The sequence below is a fragment of the Spea bombifrons genome, chromosome 2, assembly GCF_027358695.1.
Source record: "Spea bombifrons isolate aSpeBom1 chromosome 2, aSpeBom1.2.pri, whole genome shotgun sequence".
Classification (NCBI taxonomy): Eukaryota; Metazoa; Chordata; class Amphibia; order Anura; family Pelobatidae; genus Spea; species Spea bombifrons.
The window spans coordinates 101,747,250-101,767,634 of record NC_071088.1 but is presented as its reverse complement, the minus strand read 5'-3'; the positions used below and the strand labels follow the sequence as shown (position 1 = coordinate 101,767,634).

Sequence of the window (20,385 nt, the reverse complement as noted above, 5' to 3'; positions counted from 1 at the left end):
TAATATACATTTATTAACCATTCGATGAATTATCACTGAATTAACTCATTAATATAATTTCATTAACTGTACATTTGCAATTAAGTAGGGTTAGTGTTATATTCACAACTAACAAATAATGTTTGCTTTGTGATCAATAGAAAGATCAATTTCTTGTTGTTTCTTTTTTAGATTGCGGGGTTTATTCAGACCCCTGAGTTTCAGTAAAGCTAAAATTGGAAGACTCCTGTTTTTAGCAAAATCTGTATTTGCTTCCTAGAGTTCAGTCTCCATTGATTTCAATGGGGGCTGAACTCAGGAGCTTAGATAGGCAGAACATTTCAGTTGCAGTGAGCTGAACGATGGAGTTCGGGACATGAAGTGATCAGTTATAATCCTATTTACCAGATTGCATGTATAAATCATTTTCAACATAGGTCTGGTGGTAGCAATATTTACTTGCATATTTAAGTCCCTATTAACATAACACAGATTGCACACTCTCAAAGGCTCAGATATTCACAAATGCTCCACCTACTGACCAAAGTAAAACAGAACTAAAAATCCTGAATTATTTACAAATATACTGTATTTGCTCAATTAATAGACAACCCTGATTATAAGACGACCCCTCAAAATTTGAATATTAATTTAGGGAAAAAAAGAAAAAGCCTGAATATAAGACTACCCTATAGGAAAAATGTTTAATTAGTAAATATTAATTCACATGTAAACTAGACAAGAAGGCCAAGCTTGCTATGAAAGTTCCAATGGGGTTATGGTCAGGGCTCTGTGCAAGCTCCTGCACACCACACCTGTCAAACTAAAATCACCCTCTACTGGAACTAAGTGGACTGATATAGAGAAGAAATACTGAGGACAAGAGAGAAAGGAGAAGGGAGAGATAATGAGAAAAATGAGATGGGAAGAAAGGGGAGAGCTAATGATAACAATGGGGAGAAGGGGAATGGATAACAAGAAAAGGGAGACAGGGCCGGCCGAAGACTTAACGCCGCCTGGGGCGAAGTTTAAAATGCCGACCCCCCCCGCCGACGCCGGGGGGGGGCTACATTTTAAACTTCGCCGACGCCATAATCTACCCCCCCACCCCGGTCCTGCAGGGAGACAGAGCCGGGAGACAGAGCAGGGAGACAGTCCTGCGCGAGTCTCCCTGCTCTGCCACGGTGCCGGCTTGTAATGCTGAGCGCCGGAAATTGACGTCACTTCCGGCGCTCTGCATTACAAGCCGGCACCGAGACCGAACAGGGAGACTCGCCGCAGAGGAGAGAGAGAGGGGCGCCGAGCGGGTAAGCGAAAACCACTCGGTGCCCCTCTCTCTCCTCCGCTTCAAAAAAAGAAACAAAAAAAAAGCAATTGCCCCAGTCGGCTCCATTGTAGGGCCGGCCCTGAAGGGAGAGTAAACATTATTTGATGCAAAGAAACAGAAAACATTTCTGTACCTCTATTTCACCGCATATCTATCTGCATTAACGAAACCAAATATTTCAAACTTTTGTAGCACCGTCTATTCATCAGATACCCGGACTTCTGATAAACCAGCAAGGTCCAGTTTCCTTGAAAGTGCACGATCAAGGTAATGATGAATAAAGTTGTGTTTCTAATCAAATCAACAAAGGTTAGCATTTGACTGTTGCTCATTAGAGGTAGCTCACATGAACCACCAGTTGCATTCAGTGACATATTCATGATGGACGCTGTAGGCCTGACCCAAGGCAGTGCCCCCAAGCCACCCTTTCCATGACCATGACCATCATTCTCATGATCACATGTTAATTATCTGTAAAAAAACCAAACATGCAGATAGGCTGCCTTCCCACAGAATATGTCACTGGTCTTACAAAATTTGGGCTTTATTGCATTCAAGGCTTATGTGGCACTTGCATTGCGCTTTTTATGGGTGCGGGTAAAGCCAAGTACATTCCACATACTGCAAAATGTGAGATGTGCTGCATAAGCTCATGGTCATGATCTGCCCTCCTCAGGAGTAACAGTCAGGATTCTGCCCCTTTAAAAAGCTAGCACAGTGTGACAGATATTTGTATATTGATATTTTATAAGCCGTGAGTCATTATGTTTTCACAGAAATGTGTCGGATATATCAAATAATAGCCTAAATAACATTTCCAATGTCAGCAAAAGAAGGGGTTAATTGAATCCCTGCTAGTTTTAATTTGCTTAGTGCACTGAAAATAACATTTACATTTTCTTGGTTGCCTTGGTAACACCAGCTTGCTCTGTCAATTGCACAAGTACTACAGAAACTACCATGTTATGCTTTAACAATGCACTGAGAAGGGATTTATTTCCTTCATGCTGCATCATTACATGCTGAGATGATCATTTATTGTAATTTGGGATTTGTGTGGAATTTTACATTTTTAGGTTTGAAAAAACGGATGAAAAGCCAAAACTTCCTCCAACCCCTACTTCACCTGTAGCCAGGTAAGTTCCTTTTAATTCCACTAAAACTTTATTATGAATTATTGATTTATTGTGACATGTGTGTCAGAACTTTGGCCTGTTTCAAAGCCATGAAGAATATGCCGATTGTGGTTCCCTGTGACATAGTGTCTGATTTCTTCTTCATTGTAGAACTCAAAATGTTGAAGAGAAACCAAAAGTGGCACCTAAAGTTACTCCCACCAAAACTGACGAGAGGTAACATTTAATAACATTGTATTTATATGCCTAACCAGCAGTTACATTTCCGAAAGCTATTATTAGAACGTAACAGCGAAGGAGAAATAGCAATTTAAAAGAAAAAGTAATTATATTTAAAATATGTCAACCGTCATGCTTCTCTATTGAAGGCCTTCTTATCCTGCGAAGCCTGCTGTGGCAGAGAGTACAGAAAGAAGGAGTGTGACAGAAAGGAAGCAAAGGTAAGAATAAAAAGTGGGATATAGTCATCAAATGGAAAAGATTTTTTCAACTCCTTTACTTACTGGTAGCAATGAAAAACCATGGCATAAATAAACAAGCTACTCTCTGTAGACAAATGCTGTTGAGTGACTATAAAAGGTTGTGATTAGGAAGAAGCAATCATTGTATATGAGAATATAGAGTATAGAAACCACTGCACTGAAAAATATGCCATCGTTCTCTAACATTTTGCATTTTTTCACTATTTTCATCTATATTTTGTGACATAAAACTTCATTAGATAACATTTATGCTGTAACTCTTTTTTGCCATTTTTCATTTTAGAGGAGATTTGGATGACCTCATTCAGATATCAGACAATGCAAAAAATGCACCAAAAAGGTAAACATAAACAATTACGTAATAGACAATTATTCCAGCGTCACTGTGACTGTTTTGCCCAGCAGCCAATAAATATGAATGATTTTCCTTAGCATTTGTCATGTGTGTGTCATTGTGTGAATTTTTGGAGATAGTCACGTGTTGACCTGTGATTTTCCAGTGATCAGGATATGATGTATAAACATCGCTTGCACATATAAGTCCATATGCCCATCACAAAGCCTATTGCTGCTGATCCCTGGTGTGGACAGGTATTTATACTTGGGCTTTGTGTGGGTTAATGTGTAAGCGAGTTTATATACAGTAATTTAAATATATTTTTGTTCTATTTGGAGAATAAATCTTAATTTAAATTAATATTTCCTGATGCTTTATTGCATTGACTGCTTACTGTCAATTTCACCGTCTAAACTTGTTTTTAAGGGATGAAGAACTCAACAATTTAATTGAAATTAAAAAAGTGAAGACCAGGTAATTGATGCTTTATTTCATCCTATACATCAAGGACATTTCTTGAAGTGAGACTATTATGGGTAAAATTAATTCTGTGAAAAAATAACCATGGCAAAGTTTTCTTCTGCCATGGTATTTTCTGAATCTATAGTCTTTGTTCTTTAAATATATTAATAAATATGTGGATGATGTTGTTAACTTGTGGCCAAGTTATGATCTAAAGTTGTTTGGAATTGCTATAAGTAATCATTATTATTATTATTATTATTATTATTATTATTATTTTACTCTACATGCAGTATATTTTAGGGAACTAGAACACTGCCCTACACACATGTCCATTAAACATCGAGAACTCTTAAGAAAGAGGGACATTGGTGGAAGAAGCAGGGACATAAGGATTTGAATCCTATAGAAGGACTGTCCCTCCTTAAAGAGGGACACTTTGGAAGTATGACGCTCCCTTACTGGAACATCAGTAGTAGTTTTCAGAGACATCTCCCATGGTATTTTGGGCTGTTATATATAAATAAATAAATACTGCAACATTATTTTATTTTTCAAAAATGGTCCCCTTTAAAACTGGCCTTACTGTCTGTTTGGTGTTAAGGTATAGATGACCTACCTAACAGTTTATAAATGTATTTTATTTTACAGCACATTAGTACTGATTTACCTTTTTACTTTCTTTTGTTTATTATTAAAGGAGTGAGGATCTGGATGATCTTGTTTCTATAACCAGTAACAGAAGGTAAGGATTTGATTTTTTAGCATTTTTTTGTAGAAAAAGAAAGTAATAAACATCCCTGATCCACTGATACCTTCTCCAAACAATTTCATCAAAATGGAAAAAAAATAACAAAAGAGATAAAAAAAAAGATTGCATTTAATATTATGCAAATAAAACTAAAATACACTAATATGTCTCATTATAGGCTAAACCAATTTAAATTGGAGGAATTACATGTACCCAACTAAACAAATTTCAGGTTTCAATAATTAAAAGTGGGTTAATTTCTGACTTCCAACTTGTTATGCTATAAAATCTGTACCATAATGCTTTTTAACGGATACCGCAACCAATTGAAAACAACATTGCTGCAAATACGGTACATTTATCATATGCTCATATGCTCTCTCATATAACTCAGGAAATTGATGTGATATCACAACTGAATACCGCTAGTAAAAAATTCTGTCAACCCTATACCCCATTGTCCAATACAGTGAAAGTTAACAATAACATTTCAATTGACAATATAAAATTTGACAATTAGAATAACACATATTACGATATACTGGTACAGAAGGAGAAGAGGGCTGACTCATGAGAACTTAGAATATCTCAGTATATTGTAACAGTATATTGTAACACATTTCCCATTATAGGGAATGCCTCATTGTATTAAGACCATCATATAAATCTCAATGTAGCCCCGGTTAGCCACATAGTACCGTATAACTATTAAACACTAAATGCATGTCATGTTTAACGGAGTTTAACCAGTGGCGTCTCCAGCTTTCATATTTAGGGGGGGCACATGGGGGGCCAGGGACCAAAGTAGGGGGGGCAATTATAAAACGGTACATATACTATATATATATATATATATATATATATATATATATTATATATATGCGTTAGACGTGCATTTTTAACTACATTATATGTACTTATCTCTTTGAAGTGATTGAAATATGATTTCAAAATAACAGCTGAACTGGCAGTTATTTTTCATTCTTTAATATTAGCCCCTGCTGCCAATATATATAAATATTAGACCCTGCTGCCGATATATAGAAATATTACACCCTGCTTCCGATATATATTAATATTAGCCCCTGCTGCGGATATATACTTATATTATACCCTGCTGCCGATATATATTCATATTAGACCCTGCTGCCAATATATATAAATATTAAACCCTGCTGCCAATATATATAAATATTAGCCCCTGCTGCCAAAACATATATAAATATTTGCCCCTGCTGCCAATAAAAATATAAATATTTGCCCCTGCTGCCAATATATATATATATATATATATATATATATAAATATTAGACCCTGCTGCCAACATATATATAAATATTTGCCCCTGCTGCCAATAAAAATATAAATATTTGCCCCTGCTGCCAATATATATATATATATAAATATTAGACCCTGTTGCCAATATATTTTATAGTGAAAAAATTGGACCCTACCCAAGCATTTCCTTGGGCCCCCCTCAATGCTCCCTTGCATGCAATCACTCCCTCCGCTACCACACCAAAAAATATATTTGCCACACTGACTGCAGATCAGGGGAAGACAGTGAGAGTCAGTCCTTCTGACTGCACCATGACATTGAGAGGTCCTCTCCCCTGTAATCATCCCTTTGTCCCCTCATTCACTAAACCATACTGCCCTTTTACTTACACCCTGTAGTTCAGATATAGATCAAATAAACAACACATGGAAACAGCACATGCAACTGAAAAAAAACCTTGTATTTGCAGGTATACATAAATAATGTATGGAAACATAGTATTGCAGGTATAAACCAACAGAACACATAAACCCAGCATTGCAGTTATAGATCAACTGGAAATCACATATAAACTCAGCACTGAAGGTATAGATCAAATAAACAACACATGGAAACAGCACTCCAGGTATTGATCAATTGAATAAGACATACAAATCCTATATTTGCAGGTAAACATAAATAATGAATGAAAACATAGCAGATACAGATCCACAGAATGACACAAAACCCAGCTTTGCAGGTATATATGAATTGGAATTCACATAAAAACTCTGCATTAAAGGTATAGATAAAACCCCCTGAATTACAGGCATAGATCACAGGTCGCACACCCCAAAGCCAACCCTGGCGTCCACATTGCCCACATAGAACCCGACCAGCACCAAGATAACATTAACAAATTGCAGTCAAGAGTGAGCCAACTTTGTCCCCAAACAGCCCAGCGTGAGCCAATTTTGTCCCCAAACAGCCCACCCTGACACCAGTACAGGCTCTGCAACACCGACACCCAAACACACACACCAGGACAGGCTCTGCCACACAGATACCAGGACAGGCTCTGCCACACTGACACCCAGACACACACACCAGGACAGGCTCTGCCATACCGACACCCAAACACACACACGCCAGGACAGGCTCTGCCACACCGACACCCAGACACACAAACCAGTACAGGCTCTGCCACACCGACACCCAAACACACACACACACCAGGACAGGCCCTGCCACACAGACAGCCAAACACACACACACACACCAGGACAGGCTCTGCCACACAGACACCCACACACACACACCAGGACAGGCCCTGCCACACAGACAGCCAAACACACACACCAGAACAGGCCCTGCCACATCAACACCCAAACACACACACACCCGAGGACAGGCTCTGCCACACAGACAGCCAAACAAACACACACACCAGGACAGGCTCTGCCACACTGACACCCACATCCAAAATGCTTTCCACACTGGTTTGCTCTTTGTTTGTTTTTCCCCCTTGTGTATTGATGCCCCAGCCAGCCTCCCTTTGGTTTTAATGTATTTCCCTCCACACCCTTGTGTATTGCCCCATGTGGATTTGTGCCCCCAGCCAGCCCCCTTTGTACAATATGCCCCTTGTGTATTGCCCCATGTGGATTTGTGCCCCCAGCCAGCCCCCTTTGTACATTATGCCCCAACACCCTTGTGTATTGAGTTATGTGATGTCCCCAGCCAGCCCCCCTCCCTTGTGTATTGATGCCCCCCTTTGCATTGTTAATGACCCATGTATATTGAACCCAGCCACCCACCCCCACCTTTGTGTATTGATTTATATGGTGCCCCAACCACCCTGTTGTGTGCTTATACCCCCTAGCCACCCCCATTTTGTATTTAATTGTTGTCCAAATGCAGCCCCCCCTTTGATTATGGCTCCCTTCCTCCTATTACCCCAACTTTTTATTTTTTTTTAATACTTACGTTTTTGCCGCATCCTTCACTGCTGCTGTCCTCCAACGTACTCTTCTACCTGTTACGAGAAACTGTTCCGTGTGACTCCGCCCCCTTGAGTGGCCCATCACATTGATAATGTGACGTGACACTCAAGGGGCCGGAGTCACACGGAACAGGACACTGGGCGGCGCTGTGCAGGCACGCTGGCTGCTTAATGATTTTAAAGCGGCCAGCGTGTCTTACCGCCGCTTAGACTCGCAGCCACATCGGCTGCAATGGTATCTCGGTGTGCCGGCCAGTTTGGCCGGCCCACCGCGGATGCTACGGGTATTAAAGACGGCCCTGGCGTGGCCGAATCGGCCACTTAAATGGGCGGCCGTTTAATATACATTCAGGGCGGCGTCTATTAAAAAAACCCCCAAAAAGACGGCGTTTCAATTGGGGGGGAACACGAGGGGGCACAGCATGCTGTAGGGGGGCCATGGCCCCCTCTGGCCCCCCCCTGCCGATGCCACTGAGTTTAACAATATACGTAAAATAGAAAACGAAATGTATAAGCTAGATGTAGCTTTGTGCATAAATATATACTTATGCCATATGCAAAATTCCCAAGTGGTTAAAGTGTCAAATATTGCATGCTTAACAATAGAAAAAAATAAAATACATGCAAACCATGCCATTTTCTTTTATCTATACCTTTAGCGCAACTAAGCCCACCGATAACACTTCAAGTGTTCTAAGTCGAACTTCAACCACATCCAACAAAGTTACAGAAGATCCTTATGATGTGACAAGCAGACGCTCCACTACAACCAACAAAGTTACTGAGCGTACAACTTCAACCTACAAAAGCTCTGATAATCCAATTGACAGTACAAGCCGCCGCTCGACAACGTCTACCACGACAACCTATAACGCCAGTGAAGATCCTTCAGTTGCTACATCCCGCCGCTCAACTTCTACTTACAAAGCCGGTGATGTTACCGTTACTCAAGAGACAAGGTAATGTAAAAATGCACTGATAATGTTTTGAGGAAATCATACAAGCTTTCAGCCTGAAAAAATGTTTTGTGTTTATGACTGTATCCAGTACATTGAACAAAAAGGCTAAACTAAGTACTTTTTTATATATTCTCGCTGTACTAGGATCTTATACCAAACTCCTACCAAATGATTATCTCAAACAGTTGTTTTCTATTAAATGCCATTACTATTTGAGACAAGGGTTTCTCAAGAGCCTCCTGAACCCTTTAGAAGTAGTGCACATTGCAAAGAGTTGACCCTAAAATGACACTTGATCACCCGTATCTTGCAATAACCCTACTACGTAAAGGAAAACTATACTGACAAATGCCGCCAATACATAGGGTAGATTAATATGGATATTTAAGCAATCAGTAAAGGTTTATTTGTGTATAAAAATAAAACCGATATTCAAAGCATCTATGCATGCTTAAATATTGCAATACATATATGTTCTGCAACGCAGCACTTTTACCTATTTTTTAAAACATGTCTAAACTAAAGAAATAGGATTGTACACATAAAATGAGTGAACATTATAAGCATCCTAAATAAGTACACATATTCAGATACCATAAGCTAATAATTGTAATTTATTAATGTAAGACTACGTGCTACACACTTTAAATGGTTAACATTGTACAGTATATCGTAACACATTTCCCATTATAGGGAATGCCTCATTGTATTAAGACCATCATATAAATCTCAATGTAGCCACGGTTAGCCACGTAGTACCGTAGAACTATTAAACACTAAATGCATGTCATGTTTAACTGAGTTTAACAATATACGCAAAATAGAAATTAAATGTATAAGCTAGCTGTAGCTTTGTGCACAAATATATATATATATATATATATATATATATATATTCATATATATATATATATATATATATATATATATATATATATATATATATACTTATGCCATATGCAGAAATCCCAAGTGGTTAAAGTGTCAAATATTGCCTACAAGCAAGCGTTAAAACCAGGAGGTGAAATGAAGATGGTTAGGTTTATATTAGTAAGATGATCAATTATTTGACCATACTTTTATCAGTAAGACTGCTTAACAATAGAAATAAATAAAATATATGCAAATCATGCCATTTTCTTTTATCTATACCTTTAGCGCAACTAAGCCCACCGATAACACTTCAAGTGTTCAAAGTCGAACTTCAACCACGTCCAACAAAGTTACAGAAGATCCTTATGATGTGACAAGCAGACGCTCCACAACAACCAACAAAGTTACTGAGCGTACAACTTCAACCTACAAAAGCTCTGATAATCCAATTGACAGTACAAGCCGCCGCTCGACAACGTCTACCACAACAACCTATAACGCCAGTGAAGATCCTTCAGTTGCTACATCCCGCCGCTCAACTTCTACTTACAAAGCCGGTGATGACACCACTGATGCACCTAACAGGCGTTCAAATGTTACCGTTACTCAAGAGACAAGGTAATGTAAAAATGCACTGATAATGTTTTGAGGAAATCATACAAGCTTTCAGACTGAACAAAAAGGCTAAATTAAGTACTGTGGAAATATTCTTGCTGTACTTTTTCTTTAAATTGCATGCCTCCCTTAAAAGCGACAGTGGCGGTATAACTTGAAAAATGTCAAAAATGGCTTTTATAAATGTAAGAATTATTTTCATACCAAAGTAACAAAAGTATAAAAAACATAGATCTCGTAATAAATGTAACAAACAAATGTAAATACAGAGAGAACAAGATGTCTGTACCAAAAGGGAGTAGATAACCTTTATAAGCAAAGTTTTTTAAAAAGGAGGCAAGAGCAGATACTAGGATGGTTACTCTTTTAGCATTGAAAAAAAATAATAGCTTTGAATGTCTTTTATATTGTATCACTCATATTTCTTATAATACCCTGACTGTATATATTTTAATATATTTCAGTTACTCATATCCTTCGTCAGATTACTCCTCTTACAGACCTTCCTATGATGATTCAAGGTGACTTTTCATGTCAAAATATGTGATATTTTTCTTACTCTTCAAGACTCTGTATTATATGTGTGTTGTAGTTTACCTATAATGGAGTAATGGTATATAAAAGCACAACCCTGATGCATTTAATTATGTTGTTTCCTAGATAGTGACATGCCGTTATTTGCTTTAGAGCAGTACTTAAGTGAATGTCTTGTTTTAATATTTGTACTCTATTATACTTATTTTTCTAACAGGAAGCCAACTTATTACAATACATATGAAGACAGCGTCACTGCAAATTCTATTAAAACTGTTTATTCTACCTCCGATCGGTAGGTAATAAGTTCATTACTTGACAATGGCAGCATTTATGAAACTTCACCTCCCTCTTTGGCGCCTATTTATTTTTCAACTTACAATTATATTTCACCCTTCTACATATGTAGTCTTGTTCACTTAACATTTGTAAAGTCGTGTGATTTAATATAGGGTAGCTCTCTAGTATTTGTAAAACAAATAGTGAGGTATAAGGCATTGGCCTCTAATAATAGAAGCAACTTGAACCCAGGACCGAGCAAACATATACTAGGCATCTGATACATTAATGGTGCTAAAGACCTGGTCCAACCATGACATGTTCAAAGAGTGAGAGAGTCAGTACTATGCCTTTGAAGACCAAGAGTTTTCGGATTGTTAATTGGTAAATTGGGAACAGAGACACACACACTGAAGTGGAAGATTCGAGTATCTTACTAGAAACAATTTATTTAGAACATTAACTGGTCAGCACTTAGTCTGTGCAGGTCTCCCAAGAATATATTTCCTAATTATCTGTCCCTTATCTTTGCTATTATCCCCTGATAAGCTGGGTAATACAGTATAATGACTTAATGATAAATATACTGGCCACAGACATCTGCCAGCTCTTCCAGTCTGCCAAATCCTCTCGTGACATCGGTTTTCCCCGTCTGTAACATCTGCCCGTCATGCATTATCAATAATACATGTACTGCCTATGAGTGATTCTTTAAATGGCTAAGTGTAGTGTTATTTTTTTTCACAGGTCTGTCATTGAAAAGGACATGTGTACATATTGTCGCAAGCCTCTTGGCATTGAGGCTAAAATGATACTGAAGGATTTGAATATATCTTGCCATGCAACTTGCTTTAAGGTAGATATCCACCATAAAATAGTGTGACACACAGGACACATGTAACATGTTTCTCTTACTTTAAGAAACAGATGGCTCCTTTCCAAATGGGACTATGTATCTGTCTCAAGTCACGATTCAAATGGATCCCAACACAAGTGTGTTCATTGAATATTACCATTTATCATTTTGATACCCAATAGATTCTAAGACCCTCTTCCCCTTCTGAACCAATACATCTTAAAGTGTGTTAATGTTATTGTGAGTTTTAAATAGTCCTTGTTAAATATTTTCACGGTCACCTAGAATCTGCTGGCATTATATAAATAAAGCTAATTATTTGTTTGGAGTTGGCTTTCCAAACTCAATAGCTGTTTCAAAAAGAAATATAATTAACTCTTTGATGGATATGTCCTGAAATCTGTTCTCTGACTGCTTGCTGTTGGCTCCAGTACCCTTTGTTTCGACGCCGTGGAGTCAGTGTCTGCATGGATATATCCGAAGGACTAAAGATTGACTAATCATTGATTAATGCCAATATAAATGTGTTTTTCACTTAGAGCATGGTATTTATTTGTTGAGAACTGCTGAATCTTATGTTTTGATCTATCACGTTTCATGTAGACTGCCTGGAGAAAATGCTGGTCTGGGCTGGTGTAAGGTGACTTTATGCTAGCTAGTTTCTCAAGGTTAATGCTGCTTTCCTTTTTTCAGTGCGAGGCCTGTTCTGGTGATTTGGGGGGACTGAAGGCTGGAGACAGTATGTGGATCTACAAGCAGACCATACACTGTGAACCTTGTTATTTTTCAGCAAGAGGTGAGAATCAAATAACATCTCATGGTCTTATGCCACTACTTGAGAAATGGTCTGTACCTATTGACGCAAATATCAATGGCCGATGACGACAAATTTGCTGTCAGTAATGAATAAATATTATCCAGATTATATAAGGCAGAATAAAGAAAGCAAGAGAGTCCACTATCCACCAGTAAAACTATTCGATGAAAGGATGCGATCAAGCTGCAGCTTTTGGAGGAATCTAAAACATAGCTATTAGCATTTGTACAAAACCCAAAGAAATAGGTCATGTACTGAAGTCCTGGACAGGTGTAGACAGCCTGTGTGGACAATTATTCCCATAAATCGTAAAGGATTTGGTACTTCAATGGACAATAAAACTAATCATATTCTGTCTACATTTGGATCAGCCTGTGCCCTTCCAGCTGCTGTGAATTTGTATAATGCTCCACCAACCTTTAAAAATGCAATTCCAAGAAGTTCTTATGCTTGAGATATTTTACATGCTGAGGATAACACATGGAAATTTTGTGTTTCAGAAAAATGGATTGTTTAGATGCGGAAGATCAGAAGGAAGAACATGGGGATTATGGATTAAGCAACATCAAAATATAATAATATCATTTAAGGCAAAGACTAAATCAATATATATGTTATATGTAATTCTATGCACGGTTTTTGGCTACATTTTTTTGTATGGGTATAGCAGATAACATGTTTGAAATACATCAGTTTTCATACCAAAACCATATAAATTTTGACAGGTGGTTTTAAGTAAGGATAAAAAATCTAACACTATTTACAGCACAATATATATATATTTTTTTAAAACTATTAGTTTTAATCTACACAGTGCAGTACACTCCCTTGTAAACTGGAAGAAATTATACTTTGTGAATATTTGTTAGATTATTTTTAAAACTTAAAAATAATATAAACTAGTAATGAAAAATATAGAAAATATAATGTGTGTGGTATATACAAAAAAGTGATTAGAAGGAATGTATCATGCACTTAAGAGACAGAAGGTAATGGTGGACATAAGACAAGGCCGGAGGTCTAATAGGAATTTGTTTTACAGCAGGTAAACCAATTGTCAAGCAAAATGGGACAAACAGTTAATAAATGCCATCATAGGCCATATTTCTCTTACAGAAAAAAAGGAGATGTATAAAAGTATTTATGTAATATGCTATTGTAGAAAAGGTAGTTACACATTTATAAAACCATTACATATATTGTGACAGGTACAACAAAACAGAAAAGCAATATAATTTTAGATCACTTATTGGACTAGAATTATCAACTGTGTCCTACTTCAGTTGAACCATGGACAACTTTGTTTGGAAATAATAAAAAAAAAGATGCAGGCAAATAATGTACATGTAAGCAAATAAGTTAATAGAACCAGAATCAGGCATTCATTACCAGTTGCCTATACAAATCCTATTACAAAACACCTGTTATCCAAGTTTTTGACAGTTCCGGGAGAATAAATGTATTTTAATTGTATTTGATAGCAGAGGGCTCAGATATCATAAAAGTAACTTCTTTATGGTTTTTAATTATCAGCTAATTTTAAAATGTATACAGTTTCTAAAACTATACTCTCTAATGCTATGGATTCTTAAATAGCGACATATAAGATGGAAAATATATAATAAATTGAATGTATTGTAATATTGTAAATTGTATTTTCTTGACCGAGGTAAGGTCCCCTAAAACCATAATAAATAAGACACACAACACGGTTCATTGTTTCAAAATATTTTTTCAAATATGTATTTTTAATATATGGCCACACGTCAGTACACTGTGACACTGATATAGCAAATGGAATAGTATATTGATATATGAATCATAAATCATATTCTCTTATAGACCACTATAAGGATATTAGCCCTTTAGTACTATCTACATGACACCCTTTAACATATGGCAATTTTGCCATTAGTAAATAGGCACCCATGCTGAAAACCAATAATATATATTTACTAAAACATGTAATACCAGAACATGTAAAACTAGCTTACACAGGCATAGCGGACCCTCAATCGCTGTGGCTTTGGTATTCCATGCCCACCAACCTGACAAAACATTGGGATCACCAAAGGCCTAAACCCTGGGGGTGTCTTACGCTTAAGCCCTCAGGCTTGTGCACCATGAGCCACCATACCACAAAACAGTTAGCTCATACAACTTATCAGCCGTCAACATACCTGGGAACTCTGGGGGTTTGACCGGGAGAACTCCTGAGTCAACCCCTGAATCCTCTGGGTTGCGTAAGCTGGGTCTTGACCCTTAAAATGTGGGCCAGCGGGACCGTCCACCGCCAGTGGGCAATCCTGGTTGCGTCCCGCAAGGGTAGGTTCCAGGTAGCTGGAGCACAGAAGTCCCCAGGTATGGCTATAAACATAAAACCATAAACATAAAACCACTTATGGCCCATCAGTAAATAACATGTTGTCAAACTGAATTAGGCGGGTATCCACTTCATCCTGTTGGAAAAAAGTCCCTGTTACCCTCTCTGACAGCAAATTATTTACAACGTATATTTTGCCACCATTCACACTCCTACACCCTTGGGGACAGAATCTAAGCTAATGGAGGGAAAAAGGGGTGGATATTAATCTAGGGCCTTTCTCGTCCGTCATGGGACGTCTTCTGTCCGATTTTGGAATAGCTTGTACGGTGTAACTGATACATTGAGTGTTTTAGTATTTACTATAACTGCATGTCTCCTGACTTCTCACCGATCCTGTGATGTCATGGTCAGATGATTCTCTTACATTTTTAATGCAGCAATCTGCTAGATGCAGTTTGATACTAGGGATTATAACTTAAAAGTGATCAATTGTATACTAAGTGGCCATAATTGTTAACAGATGTGGTTTAATGGTCTTCTAATTAATGGACTCTAGTTTCAAGACATTACAAACCCATCCTTACAGAGTCCAACCCAGGGCAAACGGTAAACATTTCTAAACATATATATATATATATATATATATATATTCAAAAATTGTAAAAATCAGAGATCATTTTGGTTCTTGTGAACAATAATTCCTAATGGCCATTAACTGGTTAACATAGTTAAATGCTATAATTAAGCAGATCTAGGAAATTAAGTCTGTTTAACTAAAACCTCTACATTTAACTATTCACTGTTAATATGAAGTCTTTTCCATGTCATACTGATAAGTCTTGTTTCGCCATGGTACACTGAGTAGAGAGCAGACACGCATACTGGGGGTAACATGCATGAAATGCCCATTTGCAGTTTTCACTAATAATACGGTAATAATAAATAATAAATTATTTTAACTTATTTTTATTCACTCAATTAGACTGACTTTTTTGTTTCCCGTATATCGATCCCCCACACTTTGTACTTATTGAGTATTACGGAATTATAATTTAGTAACGGTTTCACTGGTGACCGGCTCCCTGGGCTGTGAGACTGGTGAGGCTCTTTTTGAGTATTAGTAAATTCAATAAAATTGGTGTGATTGGGTTACTGAAGGAGGTGCTTGGTTATTCTAATGGCATCACCAATCTTACCTTATTCACTATTATACCCTCTTCCTTAATTTTTGCATACACCACATCATATATGCATGTGCTCCTTTTTGTTCTGTGTCCTAGGCAGAAGGTCGTTATGGCTTTTATTCAAAAAAATAACCAACCCCCTTATTATCGAATAGCCAGTGTTTCAGTGTAAAATATGTGATAATGAAGGTTTGACTCAATAAAATCTCCATAGCTCCTAACAGTTGGGAGCCATCTGAACTACAATAGCCATGATTCAGTAAAGCGTGCATGAAATGCAGTATAAGCAGTTCATTGTGTCGGATGTGTTTTTACAAACTGTGATTAGAATTATGTTACCTTTTATCTTTAAGGCTGTGAGTTTATTTGTTTCAATTATCCAGAACTTGATTTATCTATAATTTCAGATTATTGCCATTTTCGAAGGCGTGCCTTGTTAATATTTTTCCTTTTCCAAAGAACTAGTAGTTTTTTTCCCTAACTGCCAAAGCAAAACAACAAGATTTCATCCACACAAAGCCTCACTAAGGGCTTTGTTCTTCGGTTTGGATTCACTGATTAACACTTTCCTTAATATATGTTTTATTTGTGCTCTATCGTGCATTTCCATATAAATGCAATTTCAAGTGTTCCATATGACAATACAGATGCATACATCAGCCCAGCACCAGACATGTTAAATTGTCCCTGCACCTGCACTAAGGACTTCTCAGAATATCTCAATCAGCAATTTTCATCTCCACCAAATTAAAGGGTGTGTAGCCGCCTTTTGATGCTATCAAAGTTAATTATAGCTCATAATCTAGGAGGATTTTCTTTTGGGGTGGAAAGAAGGGAAAAAATACTTATTTTAAAGCCTCAACAATTTTATATAGATTGTAGTGATAATGAAAATTAATCAAACTCTACAAATAGCCTAGTCCAGACATGGTATTCAACATTAGAGTATTTATTATGTTTTTCACTTTTTCTAAACCAGGGTATACTATAAGCAGTTGTCATCAATTTAATATAACAAGGATGTTAACATTAGTAACCTGATGTAAGAGGGAGTTTTTCCTTAAAATAAGAGATCATGGATCAATTTGTGGTTTACGTGTATATGAACATATTTTGTAAAATTAGTATGGGTTTGTCATTTTTTTGCTGAATTTTCCATTTGTACAGATATAGGTGAGCTCACTTTCTATCTGACATCACAATATAGGGGATATGCAGTAAATTCATTTGGTGTACATACCTAGAACCATACCTAGAGCTTGAACTTGAATCCTTAGATTGGAACCAGTCCTTGCGAGCATTTCCTACAAGAAGAGAAGAGCTGGAACTTCGTAAAGACCCAACATTTTCTTTCAGATCCAAACTGTATGGTTCTGTGTTAGCCAAAATCGATTTCCCTGCTGCTGGGCATTAATAGAATATTGGGCATGAGACTGGCTTGAGGCCATGCATACTCACCCAGCCATGTCATTAAATGTGGGGGACTTAAGAGAAATTATGAAGAAAAACTGTTTTAAGTTTGAGAATCCACTTTGTTACAGTATGTAGGACATTTTCTACACCACATTCTGTTGCCTCTTCCTCCATTACTTCCATCACTACTGCATGCTTCTCTTGGTATGGAAGGGTCTGGGGACCAAACTCTGGCAGCTGAATGAGGTTTGAAGGTTGAACTCCACAGATGGGCACGCTGGCATCATTATGATCTTGAAGAGGTCTTATTATATTGAGCTTTAGATGTTTACTGAGTGTTCTTATGTGAAGATAAAATGGATTAATCACATGGGCTATGATACTAATACAAATTAAAATAATAAAAAAACAAGCATTATGCAGGACAGAACAAAACATGACTCTATTCTGGTAATTTCTATCCTACTAATGAGATTTTTTAAATTGCATTCACAAAATATATTACATTTAAGACACACCTAGGAAATCTGCACGTGAAGTAGGTAAAAAACATCCCAAGCACATCACTACATGTTTATTACAGAGTGTCATGGGAGGGGTATAGCTACTTAATTCAGTATTAATGCTTAATATTAAAATTCTAGTTATAGGCTTAATTTAGTTAACTTTACAAGAGATGATGCATGGTATGTTTGGTTAAACTGGCCTTTAATGAGATCCACATTAAGATTTCATAGAGTTTATAGAATACAGCACAGTATGCGTGTATATTTGTACCGGGTTGGACCCCCTTTTGCCTTCATTCTTCGTGGCATACTTTCTTTAAGGTACTGGAAAGGCTGCCCATTCTCCTCTGACATCAACAAAGCATTTTCATCCACACAACTGCCGCTCACTGGATATTTTCTCTTTTTCGGACCATTCTCTGTAAACCCTAGAGATGGTTGTGCGTGAAAATCCCAGTAGATCAACAGTTTCTGAAATACTCAGACCAGCCCATCTGGGCCACGTTCAAAGTCACTTAAATCCCCTTTCTTCCCCATTCTGATGCTCGGTTTGAACTTCAGCACGTTGTCTTGATCACGTCAACATGCATCAATGCATTGAGTTTCTACCACGTGATTGGCTGATTAGCTATTTGTGTTAACAGGCCATTAAACAGGTACCAATAAAGTGGCCAGTGAGTGTATATATATTTGGATTTGCCCCAGCACACAGATTACACCCACAGGACTTCGGGTCTCCTCTCAGTCAGGCTCAGGCGCACACTTTATTCTTTCTATACCTTTTAGATCCAAAACAGTAATGGAAAAATACACACATATATATACTATACTCTTACAAATTCCTTCCCATGAAGTGGTAGACCATACACACTTACTGAGTGTTTACATGCGTAGAGAGTAAAAATTGTCTGTCCTCAGTAGCATCCCTTACTACAGGGACCTACCTTACATTAATGTATACAATGGGACCAGAGCATGTATGTAAAATGTACTTAAAGTGAAGCACTGGGTTTTTTCACTTAGCGGTGCATGTCCTGCAATGCAATCGTCAGGTCATTTCCACCACTAAATACTCAACGCAAAAGACGAACAAGACGTGCTGGCCATACATAAACAGGGGAATGGCCATTCAGGGACTCTATTGGTCGCTTGTACGGACCTTTAACTCCTGGAGAGAGGAGACCAGTGGTCTCCCCAGGCCGAGTTTCGGCAACAGGGTTCTAAAAGTCTGTACGAGCAACTCTATTGGTCGCCAGCAGGGGGTTCGTCTGCCATCAACCAATGAAGAGCAGGTGCACTTCATTGGTTGATGGCAGAGGAGGCCCCTGCCGGCGACCAATAGAGTTGCTCGTACGGACCTTTAAAAAACTGGCACCAAAGGTGCTGCATACCGCGTTAACCCCGTATTAACCCCCTTTTTAAAAAAAACGGCAAGAATGTACACGAATATTCGCCCAAACCGAACACAGGAACGGGGGCGAATATTCGTGGAATATTAAGATTTTTCCCCCACGAAGACGAATAGGAAGAGTGGGCCGGTGCCTAAGTCTAGTTCATACTGCGTAAATTTACAATGAGTAGTAATGAGGGTTCGTACTGCGTAACTTTACAATGAGTAGTAGTGAGGGAACATTTTGCATTTATTTACTGTGACATGAATGTGGAATAATGATGTTATCGGGGTTAGTAACCTGTAGAAATTTCCTTCCATAGACACTGTAATGTACCGAGTTTGTTTACAATGACTAGTAAGGTTATGTAACGGGTAGGTGGTCAATAAAATTCGGTCTTTTCACTCAAGGGAGAGTTGTGTTTTAATGTCTTGGCTTCACTATACAGTAGAAGGTCCAGCCCTAGTAAGCTTCTGTTGAACACAGATCTTGCACACCCTGCACAATGTATACTTAAATCAGTTATATTCCTAATGTGTCTCCATACACATTTATTATGCATTATGCAGGGTTCTTCAATAAAGTTGTTAATGTTGGCCCTTCATAATGAATAGTGACATAATTAAGAGCCACCTATCCCTTGTATGGATAAGTTATGGCAGCCGTGCTCATGTACTAAGCATGATGAGTAAGTCTCTTGATTCACTTGCACATACTGTTAGTGCTCTGCGGTGGGCAGCGCGTGCACTCCCCGGAGACTGGCTGCTCTTTGTTCCCATTGTGCCCCCCCTCTCTTTTTGCATTAGTGGGAGGGAGCCCGGCGCTCGCATCAATATTCCCAGCGCTGACAGGAGGCGCGCACAGCTCCAGCCCGTGAGAGGATGCGGCCACAGCTTCT

General features: G+C 38.0%; 1 protein-coding gene across 1 annotated transcript in view; it reads left to right on the top strand.

Moving 5' to 3' along the window:
- The window catches only part of SCEL (sciellin), a 31,390-nt gene extending 18,016 nt beyond the window's left edge, over window positions 1-13,374 (top strand). The window contains exons 11-24 of the mRNA XM_053456019.1: window positions 1,499-1,573; window positions 2,383-2,442; window positions 2,593-2,658; window positions 2,811-2,882; window positions 3,208-3,264; window positions 3,688-3,735; window positions 4,424-4,468; window positions 8,394-8,693; window positions 9,837-10,184; window positions 10,646-10,702; window positions 10,933-11,010; window positions 11,742-11,850; window positions 12,544-12,646; window positions 13,168-13,374. Coding sequence (XP_053311994.1) covers window positions 1,499-1,573; window positions 2,383-2,442; window positions 2,593-2,658; window positions 2,811-2,882; window positions 3,208-3,264; window positions 3,688-3,735; window positions 4,424-4,468; window positions 8,394-8,693; window positions 9,837-10,184; window positions 10,646-10,702; window positions 10,933-11,010; window positions 11,742-11,850; window positions 12,544-12,646; window positions 13,168-13,184 — 1,435 coding nt within the window. The 3' untranslated portion in view covers window positions 13,185-13,374. The remainder of the gene's footprint in view (window positions 1-1,498; window positions 1,574-2,382; window positions 2,443-2,592; window positions 2,659-2,810; window positions 2,883-3,207; window positions 3,265-3,687; window positions 3,736-4,423; window positions 4,469-8,393; window positions 8,694-9,836; window positions 10,185-10,645; window positions 10,703-10,932; window positions 11,011-11,741; window positions 11,851-12,543; window positions 12,647-13,167) is intronic.
- The last annotated feature ends 7,011 nt before the right edge of the window (window positions 13,375-20,385 follow it).